The sequence below is a fragment of the Panthera onca genome, chromosome A2 (genome assembly GCF_046562875.1).
Source record: "Panthera onca isolate mPanOnc1 chromosome A2, mPanOnc1 haplotype 2, whole genome shotgun sequence".
Classification (NCBI taxonomy): domain Eukaryota; kingdom Metazoa; phylum Chordata; class Mammalia; order Carnivora; family Felidae; genus Panthera; species Panthera onca.
This window is the reverse complement of record NC_138340.1, coordinates 32,299,697-32,320,878: the sequence shown is the minus strand read 5'-3', so window position 1 is coordinate 32,320,878 and position 21,182 is coordinate 32,299,697. Positions and strand designations below refer to the sequence as shown.

The 21,182-nt window shown below is 38.6% G+C and overlaps 1 protein-coding gene across 20 annotated transcripts in view; it reads right to left on the bottom strand.

Annotated features, from left to right (window-relative positions):
* The window catches only part of LOC132678728 (uncharacterized), a 308,777-nt gene that overhangs the window by 195,832 nt on the left and 91,763 nt on the right, over positions 1-21,182 (bottom strand). For 11 of the 20 annotated variants that reach the window (XR_013554161.2, XR_013554167.1, XR_013554165.2 and 8 more), the window contains one exon: positions 10,470-10,561. The exons of 5 other annotated variants lie outside the window; for them this stretch is intronic. Coding sequence is in view for 5 of the 15 variants with exons in the window: in XM_078442851.2 (XP_078298977.1) it covers positions 10,470-10,561 (92 nt within the window). In the remaining 10 variants the exon portion in view is untranslated. Of the gene's footprint in view, positions 1-76; positions 1,479-1,502; positions 4,554-7,365; positions 7,796-10,465; positions 10,562-21,182 lie in introns of those variants that run through there. 4 more of the 20 variants (XR_013554166.2, XM_078442848.2, XM_078442850.2 and 1 more) reach the window with 4 other exon arrangements.

Below are 21,182 nucleotides of genomic sequence, written 5' to 3'. Positions count from 1 at the left end.
TTTTAAAAATGAATGTTATCACGAATCAGGTAGGTGAGCCTCTGATGTTGCTGGAAGTGAAAAAAAAACAAAAAAAAAAACAAAACAAAAAAAACCCAGGAGATCATTTATTTTAGGGAAAACACTAATTCTATGGATATAAATTCTTCTGGGTAAAAATGCCAAGAAGTCCATTGTTGCCTGCAGCCTGAACAGACCACCGCTACTTTGGCTGTGATTGAGATATTAGAATTTGCTTTCTTTCTCCAGCTGTACAAAAGGTACTTGAAGCTGGTCTGAAATAGTATTTAACTCCCTGAATAACACTTTTAAAACTTTTTAAAACTTAGGTGATGACTAGTAATCTTAATGAATGTGAAAATGCCAGTTGCGGCGGGTGGGAGAGGGAGGGGTGGGGATAACCATTCCGGTCTCAAACACTAGAAGCTTTAAATATTAAGCAGAGGTTATTCACCAATGAAAAGAAAGGAGCTATCCAGTCCCAGAAAGACACGGGGGAGCCTTAAATGCATATTGGTAGGTGAAAGACACCAACTGGAAAGGCTGCATACTATAGGATTCCCACTGTATGACTTTCTAGAGAAGGCAAAACTGTGGAGACAGTAGAAAGATCAGTGGTTGCCTGGGTTGGTGGGGAGGGAAGACTAAATAGGCAGAGCAAGGAGGAGTTTTAGGGCAGGGAAGCTATTGTTCGTGATACTATAATGTGATACATGTCATTATACATTTGTGAAACCCCAAAGATTGTAAGATACAGAGAGTAATGTAATGTAACCTATGGATTTTAGTTAATAACAATGTATTACTATGGGCTCACCAATGACAGCAAATGTACCCCAGTAATGCAAGATGTCAGTAATGTGGGAGACTGAGGGAGGAAGCAATGTGAGGGAGTCGATGGGAACTCGGTAGTCTGTGTTCAGTTCTTCTGGAAACCAAAAAAAGTCTATGAATTTATTTTTCTTAACCAGAAGAGAATCACACTGTTTTTCAGCATCATACCATCTCTGTAGATGACAGTGCCCTTGGAGAAAAAAGAAATTGATAATCCTCTCAATACATAATACCAACTCAGTGCTCAGGTTGTGACAACCAAGGAATATATGAAAGGTCAATTTAAACGTCTCACTGGGTTGGAAAGACAAAGCGGACTTTGTGCCACAATAGAGCTCATCCCATGGAACCGTGGAGATGGCAGGAGATAAAACAATACTCTTTATCGCCAGCGGACTAACCAGCAAGGACATGTTCTTTCTATTTATCCTATAGGCTCCTAAGGACAATGGGCCCTTTGTCCTTACACCTGTTGAAAGGGGAAGGAGCCCCTAACAGAGACCTTGTGGGTTTATGTGAGGCCATGCGGTTCAGATTTCTTACCTCTGTCTCTGATGGTACATCCCATTTCATAATACGCCTTCCAGCGACAGAACTTGGGAGACAGAGCCCACAGCATTCGAAGGGAAAGAAGCAGGTCCGAGCTTTATTTGAGAAGAATGATGGAATACAGAAATTAGTGTAGGAGAGCAGTGTAACAAAGTGGTGGAATATTCTGGCTCTCAGCCAGACCTGAGTTCTGGGGGGAGGGGGGTCTTGCTCTTTCCCTGCCCTCAGCTCCTAGGCTGAGGGTCAAGGCTCCAAAGGGTGAGGACTGCTGGACGAATGAACCTTCAGGACTTTGCTGAAGAAAAGGGAACAGCTAAATAATTCGTCAAGATTGACAGCTCATTTTTCCAGCTGTTTGACGAAAGTTTCCAGATAAACGTGTCTGTGGGCACGTGGGCATTGATGACTTTTTTCATTCTGAATTCTTGCTTGTAACGGGATCTGTTGGTTTTACTGCCTTCTTTGGGGGGGGGAAACAGTCTAATTTTCTTTGGGGCAACCAACCCTCCCCTTATTGTTGGTGTGTGAAGTTTGATTTTAATACTTCCTTTTGGCTTGAAGGGATGGTCTGCGGCCTGGGCACAGCCAGATAGTGTTTCCCCTTGGCCTCAGAGGAATTCAGTGAGAGACGTGTAACTCCAGCCGGGCCCATGAGAATCCCACCTGAGATTTTGCTGCTTGATTTGGAAAGAAGTGTTCTTTTCTTGCTAGGGTTGAGAAATGGGTAAAAGGCAAGCCTTGTGATTACGAGTAGACTTCATAGCCCCTACTTGGGAAAAATATCCTTGAAAATAAAGTCAAAGTAGGGACGCCTGGCTGGCTCAGTTGGTTAAGCATCTGACTCTTGGTTTCAGCTCAGGTCATGATCTCACAGTTTCATGAGAGTCGAGCTCTGCACTGGCAGCACAGAACCTGCTTGGGATTCTCTCTCTCCCTTTCTCTCTCTGCCCCTCCCCCACTCATGCTATGTCTCTCTCTCTCAACATAAATAAACTAAAAAAAAGAAAAAAAGAAAAGGAAAGAAAGCCAAAATAGAAGAAAACTGAGCTGAGAGATGGAGAAAGAACAGTCCTGATAAACATATTTGACCAACTTGAACCACCCAAGCCTAAAGTCAACCCATTTCCTGGATCCTTCAAGGAAATGGGCCACTAAATTCTCAGGGTTTCAACCACCTTATAACCAACTGTATACACACACACACACACACAGGTACATAGAGATATATATTTATATACATATATAGAGATATGTAGATATCCTTCCAAATACATGTGAGCAGGGGAGAGGCAGAGAGAGAGAGGGAGACAGAATCCGAAGCAGGTTTCAGGCTCTGAGCTATCAGCACAGAACCCAACGTGGGGCTCGAACTCAGGAACCATGAGATCACGACCTGAGCTGAAGTTGGATGCTCAACTGACTAAGCCACCCGGGCGCCTCCACTTTATTCATTTTTTCACTTTCGTGAGAAATTCTGAGGCACCCCTGTTCTCCCATATGTTCGCCTCATTCGTATCAAAATTTAATAGGAAAATTCTAACTGGGAGGTGTTGTAATGTCCAGAGCCTTCCCAACATCTTGCAGCCTCTTCACCCCCTCCTATGGACAAAGATAACATCTGAAATGAGGAGACCTTGAATCACCAATTCCAAACTTCAACAAAAGGAAGAATTCTCCTTTGTTGAACATCTCACTTCACCACGGGCTCTAAATCTTTTCGTGGCTTAGAAAAAGTTGGCACGTGGCAGAGTCCTGCCGACCAGATTGAGACATCAGAGAATGGGCCGTTGGCCATGCCTGGCACACGTTCTGAAGACATGGCCCCATGCCACCTCCCCCCTCACGTTCAGTATGCCATTAACACTAGGAGTGGGCTCAAGAGCTAGGGCAACTTGGACTTGAAATATAACCTTGAAATTCATGGATGGATTTGAAGGATGAAAAAGAACACACTGTAGCTCTTCAGCCGTCTCTAGCCATTAAATAGAATAAGAACTAACATTAATCGAGTATAGCTGTACTACACACAGCACTAAATACTCGTCTTGCATCGTCCCTTTGAACCCTCATCACACACAACCTTGTGTGGTAGGTCCCATTGTAATCCTCATTTTATAGTTCAAGGAATTTGACCTAGAAAACTTAGTGAACCTGCCCTGGATCACTGAGCAGGATTCAGACCCAAGGATCGGGCAGGCTCTCCATCATCACACAAGGTTAAGTGTTAAGAAAAAAAACGCAGTGCCTGGATCACCACAGCGACAGAACTGCGGAGATGAATGTTAGGACTGGAAGGAGGCTTTAACCTCATTTAGCCTGGTGGAAAACCTGAGACTGAGGGAGAGAAGTGACTTCCCCAAAGCCATGTAGCAAGATAAAGAACCAGACACTGAAATCTAGCTTTGATGCCCCAGTTCTTGTGCAGTGCACATCTTGTTATTCAACACACGTCACCATTATAGATGCACCAGTTACTAAAATTCTAAAATATATGCACACCGATTAGCAAATGACAACCATCCTGAAACTCTCTCTTTCCTCAGGACTCCTAGACCTCCCCACAATCAATAACTGAAAGGGCTATTATCTGTCCCTGTGGCCAGTTTCCATTCTGATTAGTCAAGCCCCTTCCTTCGTTAAATATTTTTAATATGAACCCTTCCTTAACACAAAAGCCAGCACGCATGCTCTTTTCCCTCCAGATAATGGGAGATTCACGGGTGGATTACAGGCCACATGTCAGTCATTTGGGATAACAGTATTATCTCATATGTAAGAAACAGATGAAAGCCAATCAAGTCAGCTGTACATAGTACACGTTGTGGGGGCCCAGGGGGAGGAGGGAGTGCACAAGAGGAGAACGTTCTGCCCCAGCATTCAGGACTCTGAGGAGGTCTTGCCATCCCCTTCCAGGTGTGGGTTCAAATGTTCTCTCCCACAGAGAGGAAGTTCAGAGCATCTGAATTGTCAGAGGCAAGAAGGGTCCTGCCCCACCTCTCTCACCTTTCTTATTTCTTTTTAAAATGGTAGAGCCATCCCTCAAGTCCTGAGAGCCCTACTCACGACAAGTGGAAATACAAGGAAAACCAAGCTCGCCAGCTGCAGAGATAACAGCCTCAGCTCCTTGTGAAGTCAACGGGAGGTAAGCCATTTTTTCTGACTCTTCTCAGCTGCAGAGATGGAGAAGCCAGTTGTGAGTGGAAGGGAAGCCCTGATGCATAGCATGCCCAGCATGAGTCAACCAACCATGTGCTACTAGCCAGTCTGAAAACCATCTAGACAGTGGCCGGTCTTCAATGGGAAGATGGTTTGCAGAGGACAAACTCCAGCTGTTTGAATACCTGTTCTTCTGTTATGCCTTCCCAGGGCTTATAGATCACCAGATAATCCTTAAATATGAATTGATATGCATATTCATCAAGACCATTATTTTGTGGACCGGAAATCTATTTCAGTGGTAGAAGGAGATGCACCCTGGTTGAAAGCAAATATAGGAAAGGCCTGGAAATTCCCCAGCCACCTCCCGTTCATCTGGCAGTCTCGATCTCTGGATGTTGGCTTGCCTTTTATTCTCTGTTCCAGTCCTCTCCCCCAGACTAAGTTAGCATTCCCGTAGGACCTTATGATTTCCCTTTTGTAGCATTTAGTGCATTTATAATGATCTTCTCAGTGCTTGTCTTCCCCCACTAGACCCTAATACCCATGAGGAATGAATATGCATTGCTCTTACTAACATTTCCCCAATACTTAGAAGAGTGTGTTACCATATTCACTGAATAATGGAAGAACACTGCACACTCTTGACACGAAGCCCTATTTATGGAGTGTGCCACTTAACCATCATTAGATTACGTGGGAAAGGCACTTAAAAAGACATAAAGTCATCCATGAATACGTCAAGTTCGTTAGCTCCACCAACTCACCGAACACATTTCAGTTCATCTTCTCTTCCTACTTATTTAAGTGCATTCTCTGCTACCCTGTGATTTAAGGAAACTTCCATTCCATGCTATTGTATCTGGTGCATAACTGAATTTTTCTCAGTCTGAGGTTCACGGACCAACGAGGGCCGGCTTACCTTTTCTTGGGGTTCTGTGAATTCCCTATGAGATTTGTAAAGAGTTGTAGGCATATGCTGAGTCATGTAGATAAACAATGAAAAACTGAATGTGGCTGGGGTGCCTGGGTGTTGAGCATCCGACTCTTGATTTAGCTCAGGTCATGATCTCACAGTTCGTGAATTGGAGCCCCATGTCAGGCTCTGTACTGACAGTGAGGAGCCTGCTTGGGACTCTCTCCCTCTCTCTCTGCCTTTCACCAGCTTGCACTTTCTCTCTCTCTCTCTCTCTCAAAATACATAAATACATTTAAAAAAAAAAACTGAATGTGGTCATGTGATTTCAATATCTGGAGGTTTTAAAATATATTTCAAATCCTCTATCACCCTTCCCTTCAGTAGGTGGGATCTAATTTTCCTTCCCTTGAATGCAGGCAGGCTTTAGTGACTTTGCTTCTAAGGAATGATGTGAGGCAAGACGACCTTGCATGACTTCCAAGCAGAGGTTAGAAAAGGTGATATGGCTTCCATTTGGCTCACTGTCTTAGGGCATCCGCCTAAGAAGCTCTGAGTCGTATAAGAAATCCGGCTTTCATGACGCTGCCATGCTTTACCAACCAAATGGAGGGACTTTATAGAGACTGCTAGGAGAACCCCAACTATTCATGTCTTCCCGGCCCAGCTAGCAGGCATGTGATAAAGACTTTGAGAGGGCCCCAGCCTCAGCCACCATCTGACTATGACCTCATGAAAGTCCCCAAGCCAGAACTACCCAGCTGAACCATCCCTGGGTTTCTGGCCCAAAGAAACCAGGGGACGTACGTGGTCATTGCTGTTTTAAGTCACCGAGTTTTGTGGTGTATGTTACAAAGCAATAGGTTACTACTCTGTTCTTGCTTGCAGTTGAGTTTATGATTGCATTGCAACCATGTATTTATTAGGGGCGAATGAGAAGAGAATACAGGCAGACTTAATAAATGCATGTCAAGTGAGGGGTAAAGTCTTGCAGCGGTTCAAATAGAGAACAGTGACAAGAAAATGGCTCATCACACCCAGCTTGGTGTTTCTGGCAGGCTGAACTCAAAGGAATCTTTGTTCTGTCAATGCCACACTCAAATTGCAAGCAGTTAGTGGGCTTCAACAAAACAACTTGAGCTGCATTTAACAAATGCAGTCAATTTTAATTCTTACTGGCTTTGTTTTGCTTTTTTAATTTTTTCGGATTCTCTTGAACATTATAATTCCTTGTATCTAGTTGTATACGTAGACATTTAAGTAACATTATAATAAAATACTTAAGCCAGCACCAGAGAACAGCAATTACTTTTTCTTTAAAAGGAATCTTCAGTTTGAGAATCCATGAGGGAGGGTCTTCAGAAAGGCGTATGCATCTTATAACACACTGTCATCTCATTAACTGTTAAATGAAGGAATACCTACTACTCTTCACCCTAGAGCATTTTCCTTAATTGTCCATATATGTAGCAGTTCAATTGCTAGTCTCAGGGTATCTGTCTTTAAGTCTCCCGTTGCTCTAGCCTTGCATTTGAAACCCCTCTTGAGGATAATGATGTTTTCAGTCTGTGTATTCTTAGTATATGTGGCCTGGCTTTTTGATTAGCAATCACGTATTCCTCCTATTCACGAGTTTCAGCTAAAAGATGGCCACCTGTCTTTTCACTGCTCTTGACCACCCCAACTTAAACCCTTGAGTAGAGCACTTACATTATATTTCAAACTAGACCATTATAAATGTAACTTTCAAATCTGGTGAACATTCATTCACTTGTTTTTATGTTGTGCTTAAGCTAAAATATAGGAGGTTAATTCACAGCTTAGGTTAATATATTTCAGTATATATATATATATATATATATATATATATATATATATATATATATAATTTTTTTAATGTGAGTGATTGGTAGCTATAACACATGGCTTTCTGTTACATGCTGTGAAAAATACCCAGAAGCAATTTGACTTCTTAAATAGAATGATAGACTGTTAATTATCATAATAAGAATTATATCAATCATTTATTGCCGTCTTGAAGTACTTACACAGTACGGTGTTAAATGCTTCGTATATACATTATTTTGTTTAATCTGTAGAATTTACCTAATGGTTTAGATAAAATTGTCATTTTACAGAGGTTTGGAGGGAAGGTCATTTGTCCAAAGATAACATAACTAGAAATACAGGAGCTAAGATTTGAATCCAGATAGGTTGGCCTTTATCAACTCAGAATTCACTTGAATTCTAAATTCTTTGGACTCATCATACTTTCTTATTTACCATATTTCAGCAAAGCCAACCTGTCATCCGTCGTAAGGTGTTCCATTATTTGCGTGCCTGTATGACAAAGACTGACAGTTAAACTATGACACAATGCTTTAACGCCACAATTTTCCCTCTATATTGATTTGAAAACACTCTATGTAATAAACAGACCCCGTTAGGCATACATATTTCCCTAATGTTACTGTTATACGAATATAAAACAGAAAGCCAAAACAAATAAATGGAAGGAGACGTTTCCTAGAGTTTCTCATTTGGAGTCTGGCTCTTCTGAACTGTTTTGTAGATGAAGGTCACTGCTATCTGTATGTCTCCACATTGTCATATTCCGTGTCAATGAGAGGATCGATGATGTAGCATTTCTTTTCTTTTCCTTTTTTTTTTTTTTTTTGAGAGAGAAGGTAAGAGAATGCATGCACACATGCACACAAGCAGGGGAAGAACAGGCAACGGGGGAGAATGAGAATCTCAGCTAGGCTCTGTGCCCACCACGGAGCCCAATGCTGGGCTCAATCCCACAACCCTGAGATCATGACCTAAGCCAAAATCAAGAGTCAAACACTCAACCAACTGAGCTGCCTAAGCGCCCCAGTGATGTCGCATTTCTTAAAAGAATGCTCCATTATTGGGTCTGGATTTTTCTACCAAACTACCATCCTCTTTTTTCCAAACTTTGATACGTATGTGCAGGCAAAGCCAATGCCCCTCATTTAAATATTTAAAAATGCACATCTTAGAGTCAGTGGAATATGATATTATGTTTCCTGTAGACCATGTTAAAAACTCAATGATCCACAAATTTAAGTGTTTTATAATGGTTTGGTTATTCTAGGCATCTAGGTCTAATCTCAGACGCTAGTCAGCTCTGGATCATTAGTATACATTTATGTTGCTTTAGTTACATTATCTCCATTTGTTGAATACTTATGATACAGCAAGTACTGATCTAGATTCTTTGCATGTGTTAATTCATCAAAGCCACAGAAGCTGCATGTTGTCCCATCATATCAATGAAGAAACTGAGATTTAGAATTTAAATTATTTGTTCAGTCACATTGCTTCCTAATTGACAACTCTAGGATTTGACTTCAGTCTCTTGGACACCCACATCCATTCTGCTAACTACTAAGCTATATTACCATCCACATAAACCCACACATTGGCAGTGTTACAATTGGTAACTAATATTCATGATCCCTATTATGTGCTATGTAAACTATTTTTACTTCCCTTAGCCTTCCCTCTGCCTGCACTTGGGTATATAAAGTACCATGAACATGGATTTTTATTAACTCCTCTCCCCAAAGCCAAATATTAACAGTAACCCTTCAGGAACTGAGCTGGACGTAATAGGCCAATATTTCTTGCAGTCTGGCAATGCATCACTCCTATGGCTGTCTTGCTTTAAAGGTTTCTGTGGGCATTGGCTATAAAAATGACCACAGAACTGGCCATATCACAGGACTGTTATAAGACATAGGTCCAAGCATGCCTATTTTACCACTGATCAGAACATTTCACCTTGGCAAATCACTCTATAGGAAATTAATGCCGCTTCCTTCACATATTTATGGCTCACCATATGAAAGGAAACAATATGTGCAGTTGTTGTATGTTATGCCTGAAGCAAAAGGTTTTATTATTTAGCCGCTGCCCAGTATAGCCATGCTTAGGTAATTATGTTGCTTTTAAATAGAAGGAAAATAATCTCAAAGGCACTCTGACCTCATTTTACAAACTGGAGGTCAGTGGCACAAATATTTAGCAATACTCCTAAACCTTAGGCTGCGCAAGTAACTAATCCAAGAATCACAAAATAAAGTGAAGCCACTTTCATAAGGTCAGGTCATGGATTTGGGGAACCTTCATTTAAAGGTTCCTCCTATGGTACCTTGAGACAGCACCTTTTAACAACTCAGTCCAGGGGTTTGCGAACGAGAGGATCTCTGTCATTTCTAGAACTCGAGAGCCATATTTTGTCGGAGGAAAGTAAGTTTCATCTGAGAAGGCTTGGGAGATGCTGTGCACCAATGCACTGGGCAAGATGTGCACGTGCTTCCTCACATTTTCTCAGGTCTCGGCGTCTGTGCGACCACCTCCCCAGCTACCCAAAGTCAAAACGATTCTTGCCCAAATGATTCTTACTTGGTCCCTTTCTGCACGTCATCCTAGAGTCTTCCTTCTTGTACCTCCTCAATAAATCCCCAAGTGGGCTACTTCTCCCTGTCATTTCTTCCAACCACCACCATGCCCCGCCTCATGCCTCAGCCTCTGCTCGCTCTCACTGATCCTTTCTGCCTCCAGTCCTGCTGTTGATGAGGCACAAAATCTAATCTTTTCACTCTCTGGCTTAAACTCTTCAATTGTTTCCGGTAGCTCTTGAGATGAGGTCCCTAGTTTGTTGTATAGCTTACAAGGCCCCGCATGATGAGGTCCCCTGTCAACTTCCCCAGCCCCATCTCCCTTCTTCCCCGCCAGCCCTCCCCCATTTCTCTGCTTCAGTCAAATGGAACAACTTTTAACAATTCCGATGTCCCACCTCGAGCCCCACACACGTGGGATTTCTCTGCCTAAAATATCCTGCCCTTTGAAATCCAAAGTTAGATGCTACAGCCTTTTAGGGTGACTGCTTCCACGTGCAGGCAAGTTTCCTGCCCCCTGCCCTGTGTTCTCATATTCCATGATTATCCTATCACTTAGTTAATGCTGGAGTTACCCACTTACTTACGTGTTTCACCAAACATGAATTCCTCAAGAGCAGAAACAGTTTCTTGTTCACTGTCGTATAGCAGGGCAACGGTTTCCATGCCATGGATGGCCCTGGTGGTACAAAGGGCAATGTGAAGGAGTATTCCTATGTTCTGAAATTTAAAGGTCATCGTATGTTTTTAGTGTTCATCTTCTCTTTGTAAAAAATGGTGTTTGCTTTCTTTATTATGGATGTTGGATGTACAGAAGTGCATTAATGGTGATCCCTGTTCCATGAAACAGTCATCACCAGCCCTTGCAAGGACCCACTTAGATATGTTTTGTTACTTTGTATCATAATAAGCATCTACAAATTCACAGTGCAAAACAAAAGCTAAGATCCTCACATCACAACAGCTGACATTTACCCAAATAGTACACTTGTTCTCTTCTTCATCCTTCCACCTGACCCAGCCTCCTGTCATCGCCATTCTCTTGCTTTCTGTTTGAATAGTTTAACTGCCTATTTTCAAATTTATTTTTCTTATGTTGGTTGTTCTGAACTTTATAGAAAGGATATCATGCATACACAATATCTGGGGACGTTTTTTCACCTAATATCATGTTGCTGAGAGTTATATTTATTGTTATATTGTTGGGTGTTGCTGCAGTTCGTTTGGTTTGACTGCTTTATTACATTCCTCTGATGAGTATACCACAGTTTAAGCATCTGTTTGCCCACTGACATGGGTTTGGATTGTTTCCCAGTTTTTGCCATTGTGCACAGCCATGCTCTGAATCTTTGAGTGTGTGTCACCTATCAGACATTGCAAGCACTTCACTGGAGTAGACTTCTGGGCCATAGAGTAGGTGAGTCTCTTTTTTTGAGAGAGAGAGAGAGAGAGACAGAGCGTGAGCGGGGGAGGAACAGAGAGGGAGACACAGAATCTGAAGCAGGATCCCGGCTCTGAGTTGTCAACACACAGCCTGCTGCAGGGCTCGAACTCACAGATGGCGAGCTCATGACCTGAGCCAAAGTCAGATGCTTAACTGACTGAGCCACCTAGGTGCCCCTAAAGTATGTGAATCTTTAGGAGATAATGCCGGAATAGAATTCAATGAGATGGCTCTAATTTACCACTACCACTACCACTTTTTGCGAAGTCCTAGGGTTCCAAATCCTTCCCAGTACTTGTTATCATCAGCCTTTTTCATTTTGGTTACTCTAATGTCAGTAGAATGGCATCTCCTATAATTTTGATTTGCATTTCCCTGATTATTAATAATACTGAACATTTTTTTCATGCATCTATTGCACCTGTGTCTTTTCTCTGAAATGCTTATTCTTGGTTTTTTTTTTTGTCTATTTTTCTATTGGATTGTTTGTGTTATTCTTAGCGATTTATAGACATTTTAACTTATTTTGATACCAATTCTTTGTAGATTATGTGTGCTTGTTGCAGAATATCATTGAAGTTGGTAACTTTTTTTTTCAAAAGTTTATTTAAATTCTAGTTAGTTAATATATAGTGTAATATTGGTTTCAGGAGTAGAATTTAGTGATTCATCACTTACCTGTAACACCCAGTGCTCATCCCAACAAGTGCCCTCCTTAATGCCCATCACCCATTCAGCCCCTTCCCCACCCACTTCCCTCCATCAACCCTCAGTTTGTTCTCTATCATCAAGAGTCTCTTATGGTTTGTTTCCCTTTCTTTTCCCCACCTCTTCCCATATGACCATCTGTTTTGTTTCTTAAAGTTGGTAACTTATTTTTGTAATATCTTTAAGTGGTCCTAATGAGTAAAGGGTGATAACATACCATACATGTGACGTTCAAATGTATCAAGGTAAACCTGTGGAATACATGACAGGGAATGAAATCACCCAGTTTCTTTACTGATAAAATACCTTGTGGTGGAGGTTTCGCTCTGTATTTGAGGTGTTTGGGAACCAAAACCTACTGCTATCCACATTTCCATAAGGGCTAGGCACTCAGCCAGCACTTGCATGAATGAACTGAAATACTTTGTGGCAACAGGCACATTAATAAGAACCTACACCCTCTGAATTGTTCAAACAGATGGCTTGCTTTTCAAAAAACAACAAACAAACAAACAAAAAGAAACTAAAGAATGGGATTGATCTCCAGTTGATCTTCATGGTTGTGGGGAAATGGCGTTTTTGGTGGGCTTTCTCATATGGTCACATGAACCATATCCTCCTTTTCTAAGACTATATTTTGGAGATGCCTTGGTATTTTTGGTATAGGTAATTTTTACTGACTCATCAGAAAGAGAGTTTTGCATATATTGTGGAAATTCTTTTGGAGCTACAGAAAGGAAAGAAATAAAAATTAAATGCTACTTACTCCTTCTTAAAAGCCCTCTATGACCTAAAATCTCCCCACCTGCGCAAATAGATCTACCTCTTTTTCTTGTTCACTCCTTGCTCTTATATAGGCACAAAGCAAGACATATCAACATGGCCACTTTAATATAAAATCATAATGTAAAATGTTAATTTTTAATCTGCTAAAATATGGAGTTAACTACCCTCTCCAATTCTCTTCCTGGGACTCCTATCAACCCTATACCCATCACCCCACCCACCTCCCATGAGAGCCAAGGCAGTCGCAGGGATAATTTGCATCTGAGTGATGCACTGAGGAGGTCTGTTTTATATCTTCCTTGGCAATGTTTCTCAATATAAAAATTCAGTAGTGCATTTTAAAATTTTGAAGTATTGTATAATATATTTCATAATCCAGAAACTACATATTCACACATATGTAGGATAAGGAGCACCAAGACACATACCCCTAAATACCCATCATGCAGCCTGAGTAACAGAACTTCACGAATCCTACTGTAACTACCTATATCATTTGCCTCTCTCCTCATTTATTTATTTATTGAAAAAAATACTTCATTTTTTTCTTTCATTTTTTTCTTCATTTTTAATGTTTGATTTATTTTTGAGAGAGAGAGAGAAAGAGAATGAGTGAAGGAGGGGTAGAGACAGATGGAGACACAGAATCCAAAGCAGGGTCCAGGCTCTGAGCTGTCAACACAGAGCCGGATGCAGGGCTCAACTCACGAATAGTGAGATTGTGACCTGAGCCGAAGTCAGATGCTTAACCAACTGAGCCACCAGGTGCCCTGATAAATATATTTTGCATGATTATTATGTGTCAAGTACTGTTCTAGTCACTGAAAGACAGTAAAATAAAATAAAATAAAATAAAATAAAATAAAATAAAATAAAATAAAAATAATAATGAAACAATGAAAAGCCCTGATTCACAGAGCTTGCATTTTATTCTGAAGTTTGGGTTCATCATTTCCTTTTCCTCCCTCATAGTTTTACTATGTCTATGTGAATCTCTAAACAATAGATTAGTTTACTATCTTTTAAGTCTGGATTTTTTTCATTTAATGTTTTTATGCATGAAATGCTAGTTTGTTCATTTTTACTGTTTGTGGACTTTTATTATGTGAGTATTCTTCACATTTTCCTGTTTGTGGATATTTGGACTATCTTTAGATTTTTGCTATTGCAAACAAAGCTACTTAGAAATGGTATCATACAACACATGTTTTTTTGTCCGGATTCTTTTGCTCAATATTTTGTTTGTGAGATTCATTTCTCTTGTGTGTAGCAATATTTCATTACTGTTCATTGTTGTATAGATTTCCACTGTATGTACCTACCCTATTATAATTCCATATTGCTAGATTTAAGTTACTTTTAGTATTTGTTTAATGACATGCTTACATGTTTTTTGAAGCATGTATTTGTGTTAAGTATTGCTGGATAGTAAGATATGTATATGCTGAAGTTTAGTCAATCCTGCGAAATGGTTATCCAAGGTTGTTCTACAGTTTATATCCCTATAGCAGTGTATGAGAGTACCCATTTTGGTGGCAGTGTATCATACTGTACTTTTAATTTCCATTTACCTGTTGATGAGGGAAGATGAGCCCTTGTATAAAAGCCTGTGGGTTGCTTAATATCCTATTTTATCAAGTAGTGGTTTAACACTTCTGCCCACTTGTTCTGTTTCTCATTGACTTGAACAAAGCATATACACAAATACTTCAAACATATAAAACACAGGACCCTTGATATTAAATGTAAGTGGTAATAATAGCCAAACCTGTTTCATTCCCAATCTCAGAGGTAAAAATTCAACATTTCACTTAAATATGACATTATAGATGTTTAAAAATCATTTATTGTAATTTTTAAAATCTGGTTTCATGGAAAAGATTGACCTGTAGCTTTACTTTCTTATCATATCCTTGTCATTTTTTTGTATTAAAATTATGCTGGCCTCCAAAATACCTAGGAAAATGATACCTCTCCATTCTGGATATTTTCTTCTGGCCCATCTCCCCCTTTACTAATTCTCTTTTCTAACCTTCTGTATCTAATCTTCTATTAAGCCCAACTGATTGGGTTATTCAATTAAGTTATTATAGTTTAAAATTTTCCAGGTTTCACTTGATCCCTTTGTATAAAATCTGGTTTTCCACCAAAATTCTCCACCTCATTATTTACTATTTTAACATATTAGTCTTGTTTACTTTATTTTTTAATTTATTTTTTTAAATTTTTTTTAACGTTTATTTATTTTTGAGACAGAGAGAGACAGAGCATGAACAGGGGAGGAGCAGAGAGAGAGGGAGACAGAGAATCTGAAATAGGCTCCAGGCTCTGGGCTGTCAGCACAGAGCCCGACGCGGGGCTTGTACTCACTGACCGTGAGATCATGACCTGAGCCCAAGTCAGACACTTAACCGACCAAGCCACCCAGGTGCCCTGCATCTTGTTTACTTTAAAATCTATGTCTGATAACAAAAATATGTGGATAACTTATGGATTTATTTCTACTGTTACAGTTTTATATTACTACTGTTTTATATTAGTTATTGGTCAATTTTTGTCTTTTTGTGTGTCTCATTATGTTTGTTTGAGTGCTAAACATTGACTTTGAAACCTGGAAATAATTTGAAGCTCTCATCTGATCCTTTAATATTAGCAAATTCCTTAGGGAAACAAGCAATTCAAATTATGGGTTCACCTCTCTGGGGTTCCACCCTCCCTCCAATCCTAGAATTACAAGTTCTTACTGTATCAGTATTGTTTATCAATGCTTTCAAAGAAACATTTTAAGACATTTAGTCAAGCTTGTCTAGTTATTATCAAATGGAGAGACTGTCTAAAATAAACCAGGACGTTATTACCCAGAAGTAACATTGTCTACCTTGTTAAATTTTAATTTGCATTTTCCATATTTCAAATGAGTGAACATTTTTAGAAGCTTAGTTACTAGTGTTTGCACTTATACAAATTTCTCTATTTCGTGCTTAGTTTCTTCTTAATGATCTATAGAGATTCTTTATGTCATCTAGATTTTTATTCTTATGCCATGTATTTTAGATTCTTTATGTCATCTAGATTTTTATTCTTATCCCATGTATTTTAAATTATTTCTAATTTGTATTTTTATTTATTTTGATGAACTCATGTATTTTTTTTTTTAATGTGGTCATATTCATCAATCTTTTCCCTTTTGTTTTGTGCTTTTTATCTTATTTAGGAACTTCTTCCCCATCTGAATGTCATAAAAATATTCTCCTCTATATTTTCCTATATCATTTTAAAGACTTTCTTTTAACTTCTGTCTTTAATCTTCACATTGTATGTGGCGTGAAGTAGGGATTCAATTTTACTTTTCTCATATGAATATAAGTTTGTCCCAGGACCATTTATTGAGGTAAGAAACTTAACTATATAAAAAAGCACCTTAATTTCAGAACAACTTGTTTGAGGGAATTATGCTTCAAGTATGGGAGGTCCCCCTTATCTTAGTATTAGTTATCTGTGTCTCTGAAAGAAATGATCTCTTTAAAATCTAGTGTCCCCTCAAACAACCCTTTGACTTAATTTTACCTTCTCTCCTCTTGTGTCAATAGTATTTCTAGTCAGTATCCCATAGGTTGTTAGCTGTTTTTAAAATCCCCCAAATATAGTGCAAAAACAGTGAAAATGGATGGTAAAGTAAAATTACAAATCTTGCAGAAGATGTGGGATCTTGTAAAATGAGCATAATTGCCATTACAGATAGGAATATGCAGAATTAGCAATAAAACAACAGAACATAACCAAGTGAGGTAATGCTATAGATGCCTTAAAATAAAATGACTTTAACATCAAAACTTGACATCAAAACCGACCTTCTAGGTCCATCCAAGTTGTTTTAAATGGCAAGATTTATTCTTTTTATGGCTGAGTAATATTCCATTGTGTGTGTCTATCTATATCTCTCTCCCTCCCTCCCTACATACCTACCTACCACTTCTTCTTTATCCATTCAATAGCAGAAGGAAATTTGGGCTCTTTCCACACAATGGCATATATATATACACACATACCACATCTTCTTTATCCATTTATCTACTGATAGACACTAGATTGCTTCCATTTCTTGGCTATTGTAAATAATGCTGTGATAAATATAAGGTTTCTTGTATCTTTTTTGAATCAGTGTTTTTATTGATTGATTGATTGATTGATTGGTGTGGGGTCAATACCCAGAAGGAAAATTATGGGTCAATACCCAGAAGGAAAATTACTGGATCAATGGTATTTCTATTTTTAACTTTCTGAGGAACCACCATATCATTTTCCCTAGTGGATGCACCAGCTGACCTTCCAACCAGCAATATACGAGGATTCCCTTTTCTCCACATAGTCATCATCGCTGCTTATTTCTTGCCTTTTTGATGCTGGCCATTCTGACTACTGTGAGGTAATACCTCATTGTGGTTTTGATTGGCATTTTCCTGATGATTAATGATGCTGAACTCCTTTTCATGTGTCTGATTGCCATCTGAATGTCTTCTTCTATTTAGATCTTCTGCCCATTTTTAAATTAGATCATTACTATTATTAATGATGTTGCATTGTATGGATTCTTTATATATCTTGGATATTTACCTCTTATCAAATATGTCATTTACAAATATCTTCTCAGTAAATTGCCATTTTGTTGATGATTTTCTTTGCTCTGCAAAAGCTTTTTGGTTTGATATAGTTCCAATTATTTATTTTTGCTATTGATTCTCTTGCCTGAGGAGACGGGTCCGGAAAAATATTGCTAAGGCTGATGGCCAAGAGTTTACTGCCTAAGTTCTCCTTGATAAGTTTTATGATTTCTGGTCTTACATTTAGATCTTTGAACCACTTTGAGTTTATTTTTGTGTGTGGTGTAAGAAAGTGGTGGTGTTTAATTCTTTTGCAGGTAAATATAGCTCAATTTTTAAAGACTTACAAACACACACACACACACACACACACACACACACACGCATGCACAAGAAACAGCACTTGATTCATGCTTTAATTGTCCTAATACTATCTCATGCTTGGAGTTATGACCTAAGTTATCTTAAACGCAGATTGTTTCATAAGTTACATTGTATTTTTGTTTGCTTAGAAGGGATACACCTTATCTTTTTTTGGCATACATTATATTAGTTTCAGGTATATGACATAGTGATTTGACAGTTCTACATGCAATGCTCGCTACAATAAGTGTAGCTACTATCTATTACTATTTAACGTTATTACAATATTATTGACTATATTCCCTATGAGGTACTTTCCTTCCCCAAGTTATGCTGTATTTTTCAAGATAAAATCCCAACCACAACTTTTTCATTTCTATATATTATAAAACCTTGATGACTGAAGGAACACTAAACTAGATGGGGAGAGTAGGAGGTCTTCAAACCACATGACTGACACAAACCGACTTCTCAATGAACTTCTTTCATAGGACAAGTTTAAATGATTACCGGAGTCAGAAAATATGGTAAGGTGACTGAAGTGCCTAGGGCAAGGTATTTAAGAAAGTATTCACTCTCGGTTGGGATTATACCACTGCAAAGACTGAACTGAAACTTATTGCTATACTTTAGTTTTGCCTAGTCTAGGACTTGAAAAGAAAATCACACAGTACGTTCTCTTTTGTGTTTGGTTTCTTTCACTCATTTGCTTTTGAGATTAGTCTATATGTTTGTGTGTTCACTCCCCTTTATTGCTCAGTATTCTCTCTTATAAGTTTTCATTTTATAAATATACCTTTGTATATTTTATAATAAACAACTTTTTAATATAATAGTTTATAAATACACCACAGTGTGTTAATCCATTCATCTGTTGATGGGCATTTGAGTTGTTTCCAGTTATTGCCTACTTTGAATAAGGCTATTGTGACATTAGCATCTGATTCCTTTTTGTGGGCATATATTCCTATTTCTCTTGGGATAAATGCCTCAGTGAAACTACTGGGTAATACGGTGTTTGCTCAACTTCACAAAAAGTGGCCAAAATGTTTTCCCAAAAGTTGTACCGTTTTACACAACTCTCTGCAACGTATGAGAGTTTTTGCAAACTCCATATCCTTGCCAATACTTGGTATTATTAGTCATTTGAATTTTAGCTGTTCTATTGCCATGAAGTAGTATCTTGCTGTGTTTTAAACATGCAGTCCCTTGAAGACCAATATAATATTGAGTATCTTTTCATGTGTGTATTAGCTATATACAGTAAAACCTTGGTTTGTGAGTGCAATTTGTTCCGTAAACATGTTTGTAATCTGAAGCACTTACATATCAAAGCAAATCTGAAGAACCACTGGCTCAGTTGTGATCATGTGACGTTCGGTGGCAGCTATTACTTGTATTGTGAGACATCATTTCAAGTTAAAATTTATTAGAAATGTTTTCTCATCTTGTGGAACACTCGCAGAACAAGTTACCCACAATCCAAGGTTTTACTGTATCTTCTTTTATGGTCTTTTTAAGTCTTCAGCCAATTTTTTAGTTGAATTGTTTGTCATTTAATTGTTGAGTTGAAGATCACTTTATACATTCTGGATTATGTATTTTGCATTCAGAAGCTCTGTCAGAGTCAGGCATTGATACTGTTATCCCCCTGTCTGTGGCTTGCGTTAGGGTATTCCAGTTGGTGTCCTTTGAAGAGCAAAAAGTTTCAATTTTTATAAAGTCAAATATATCTTTATTTTTAGTCTAAGAAACCTTTGCTCACCCCAAAGTTGCAAAATTTTTCTCTATTTATTTTGAGAGAGACAGAGATTGTGAATGGGGGAGGGATGGGGGGAGGGACCAAGAGAGAAGGAGAATCCCAAACAGGCTCCGTGATGTCAGCACAGAGCCCGCACGGCACTTGAACTCATGGATCATGACCTGAGCTGAAACTAAGAGTCAGATGCTCAAACAACTGAGTCACCCAGGTGCTTCTCTCCTGCATTTTATTTTAGAAATATTATAGTTTGGCTTTACGTTTATAGTTAAAGACTATTTTGAATTAATTTTGGTTTATGGCATGAATAGACATCAGAATTCATTTTTAATACGAATTTCCAGTTCCCACATCACTTATTAAAAACAATTTTACTTTCCCATTTAATTACTTAGGAACCTTTCCAAAATTCAATTGACCATTGGTGTGTGGGTCTCAATTTCTAGACTCTCTTCTGTCCCACTGCTCTATATGTCGATACTTTTGTCAATACCACATTCTTGTGATTACTGGAGCTTTATAATAAGCTTGGAAATCATACAGTGTAACTCTTCCAGCTTTGTGTCTTTTCAAAATTATTTTGGCTGGTATAGATCTTTTTTGTTTTTATACAAATTCTAAAATCATCTTATCAACTTCTAGGAAAACATTTGCTGGCATTTTGACTAGGATGCCAATAAATCTATAAACAAATTTGACAGAACTGACCTCTTACCAATACTAAGCCTAGCAATCACTGAACATGAAGTATCTCTCTTAGTAGTGTCTTCTAGTTTTGGTGTAGTTTTATTGAATATCTTTCATTAGGTTTATTCCTAGACATTGGAATTGTTTTAGATGCTATCAGTTTACTTTTTTAAAATAACTTTTTAATTTTAGATGAGTTTTAGATGCACAGAAAAAAATGTGAAGCCAGAACAGAGTTTCTATACACCCTACACCCAATTTCCCCTGTTATTAGCATCCTATTTTAGTATAGTACATTTGTCACAGTTAGTGAAGCAAGATTGATGTATTATTACTAAAACTCAGACTTTATTCAGATTTCCTTAGTTTTTATCTAGTATCCATTTTCTGTTCCAGGATCTCATCCAGAATACCTTATTATATTTAATTGTCATGTCTTCTTGGGCTCCTCTTGGATCTGATAGTGTCAATTTACTTTTTCCTATGTTTATGGTACTATGTTTCCTTTCTCCAAAATGATAGGCATATTGCAAATGAGTGCAATATGCAAATGAGTGAGATTGGACCCCTACCTCACACCATGTCCAAAAATTAACTGAAAATGCATTAGTGACCTGAATATACCAGCTAAAACCAGAACATTCTTTTTTTTAAGTTTATTTATTTTTTGAGAAAGAGTAAGAGAGACAATGCCAGCTGAGGAGGGGCAGAGAGAGGAAGAGAAACCCAAGCAGGCTCCACACTGTCAGCACAGAGCCCAACATGGGGCTCAATCTCATGAACCATGAGTTCACCTGAGTCTAGATCAAGAGTCAGAGGTTTAACCAGCTGAACCACCCAGGTGTCCCTAAAACCGTAAAATTCTTAGAGGAAAACATTTGAGACAAATCGTCATGACCTTGGATTTGGAAATGTATTCTTTAATATGACAAAAGAAAATGCAGACAAACTG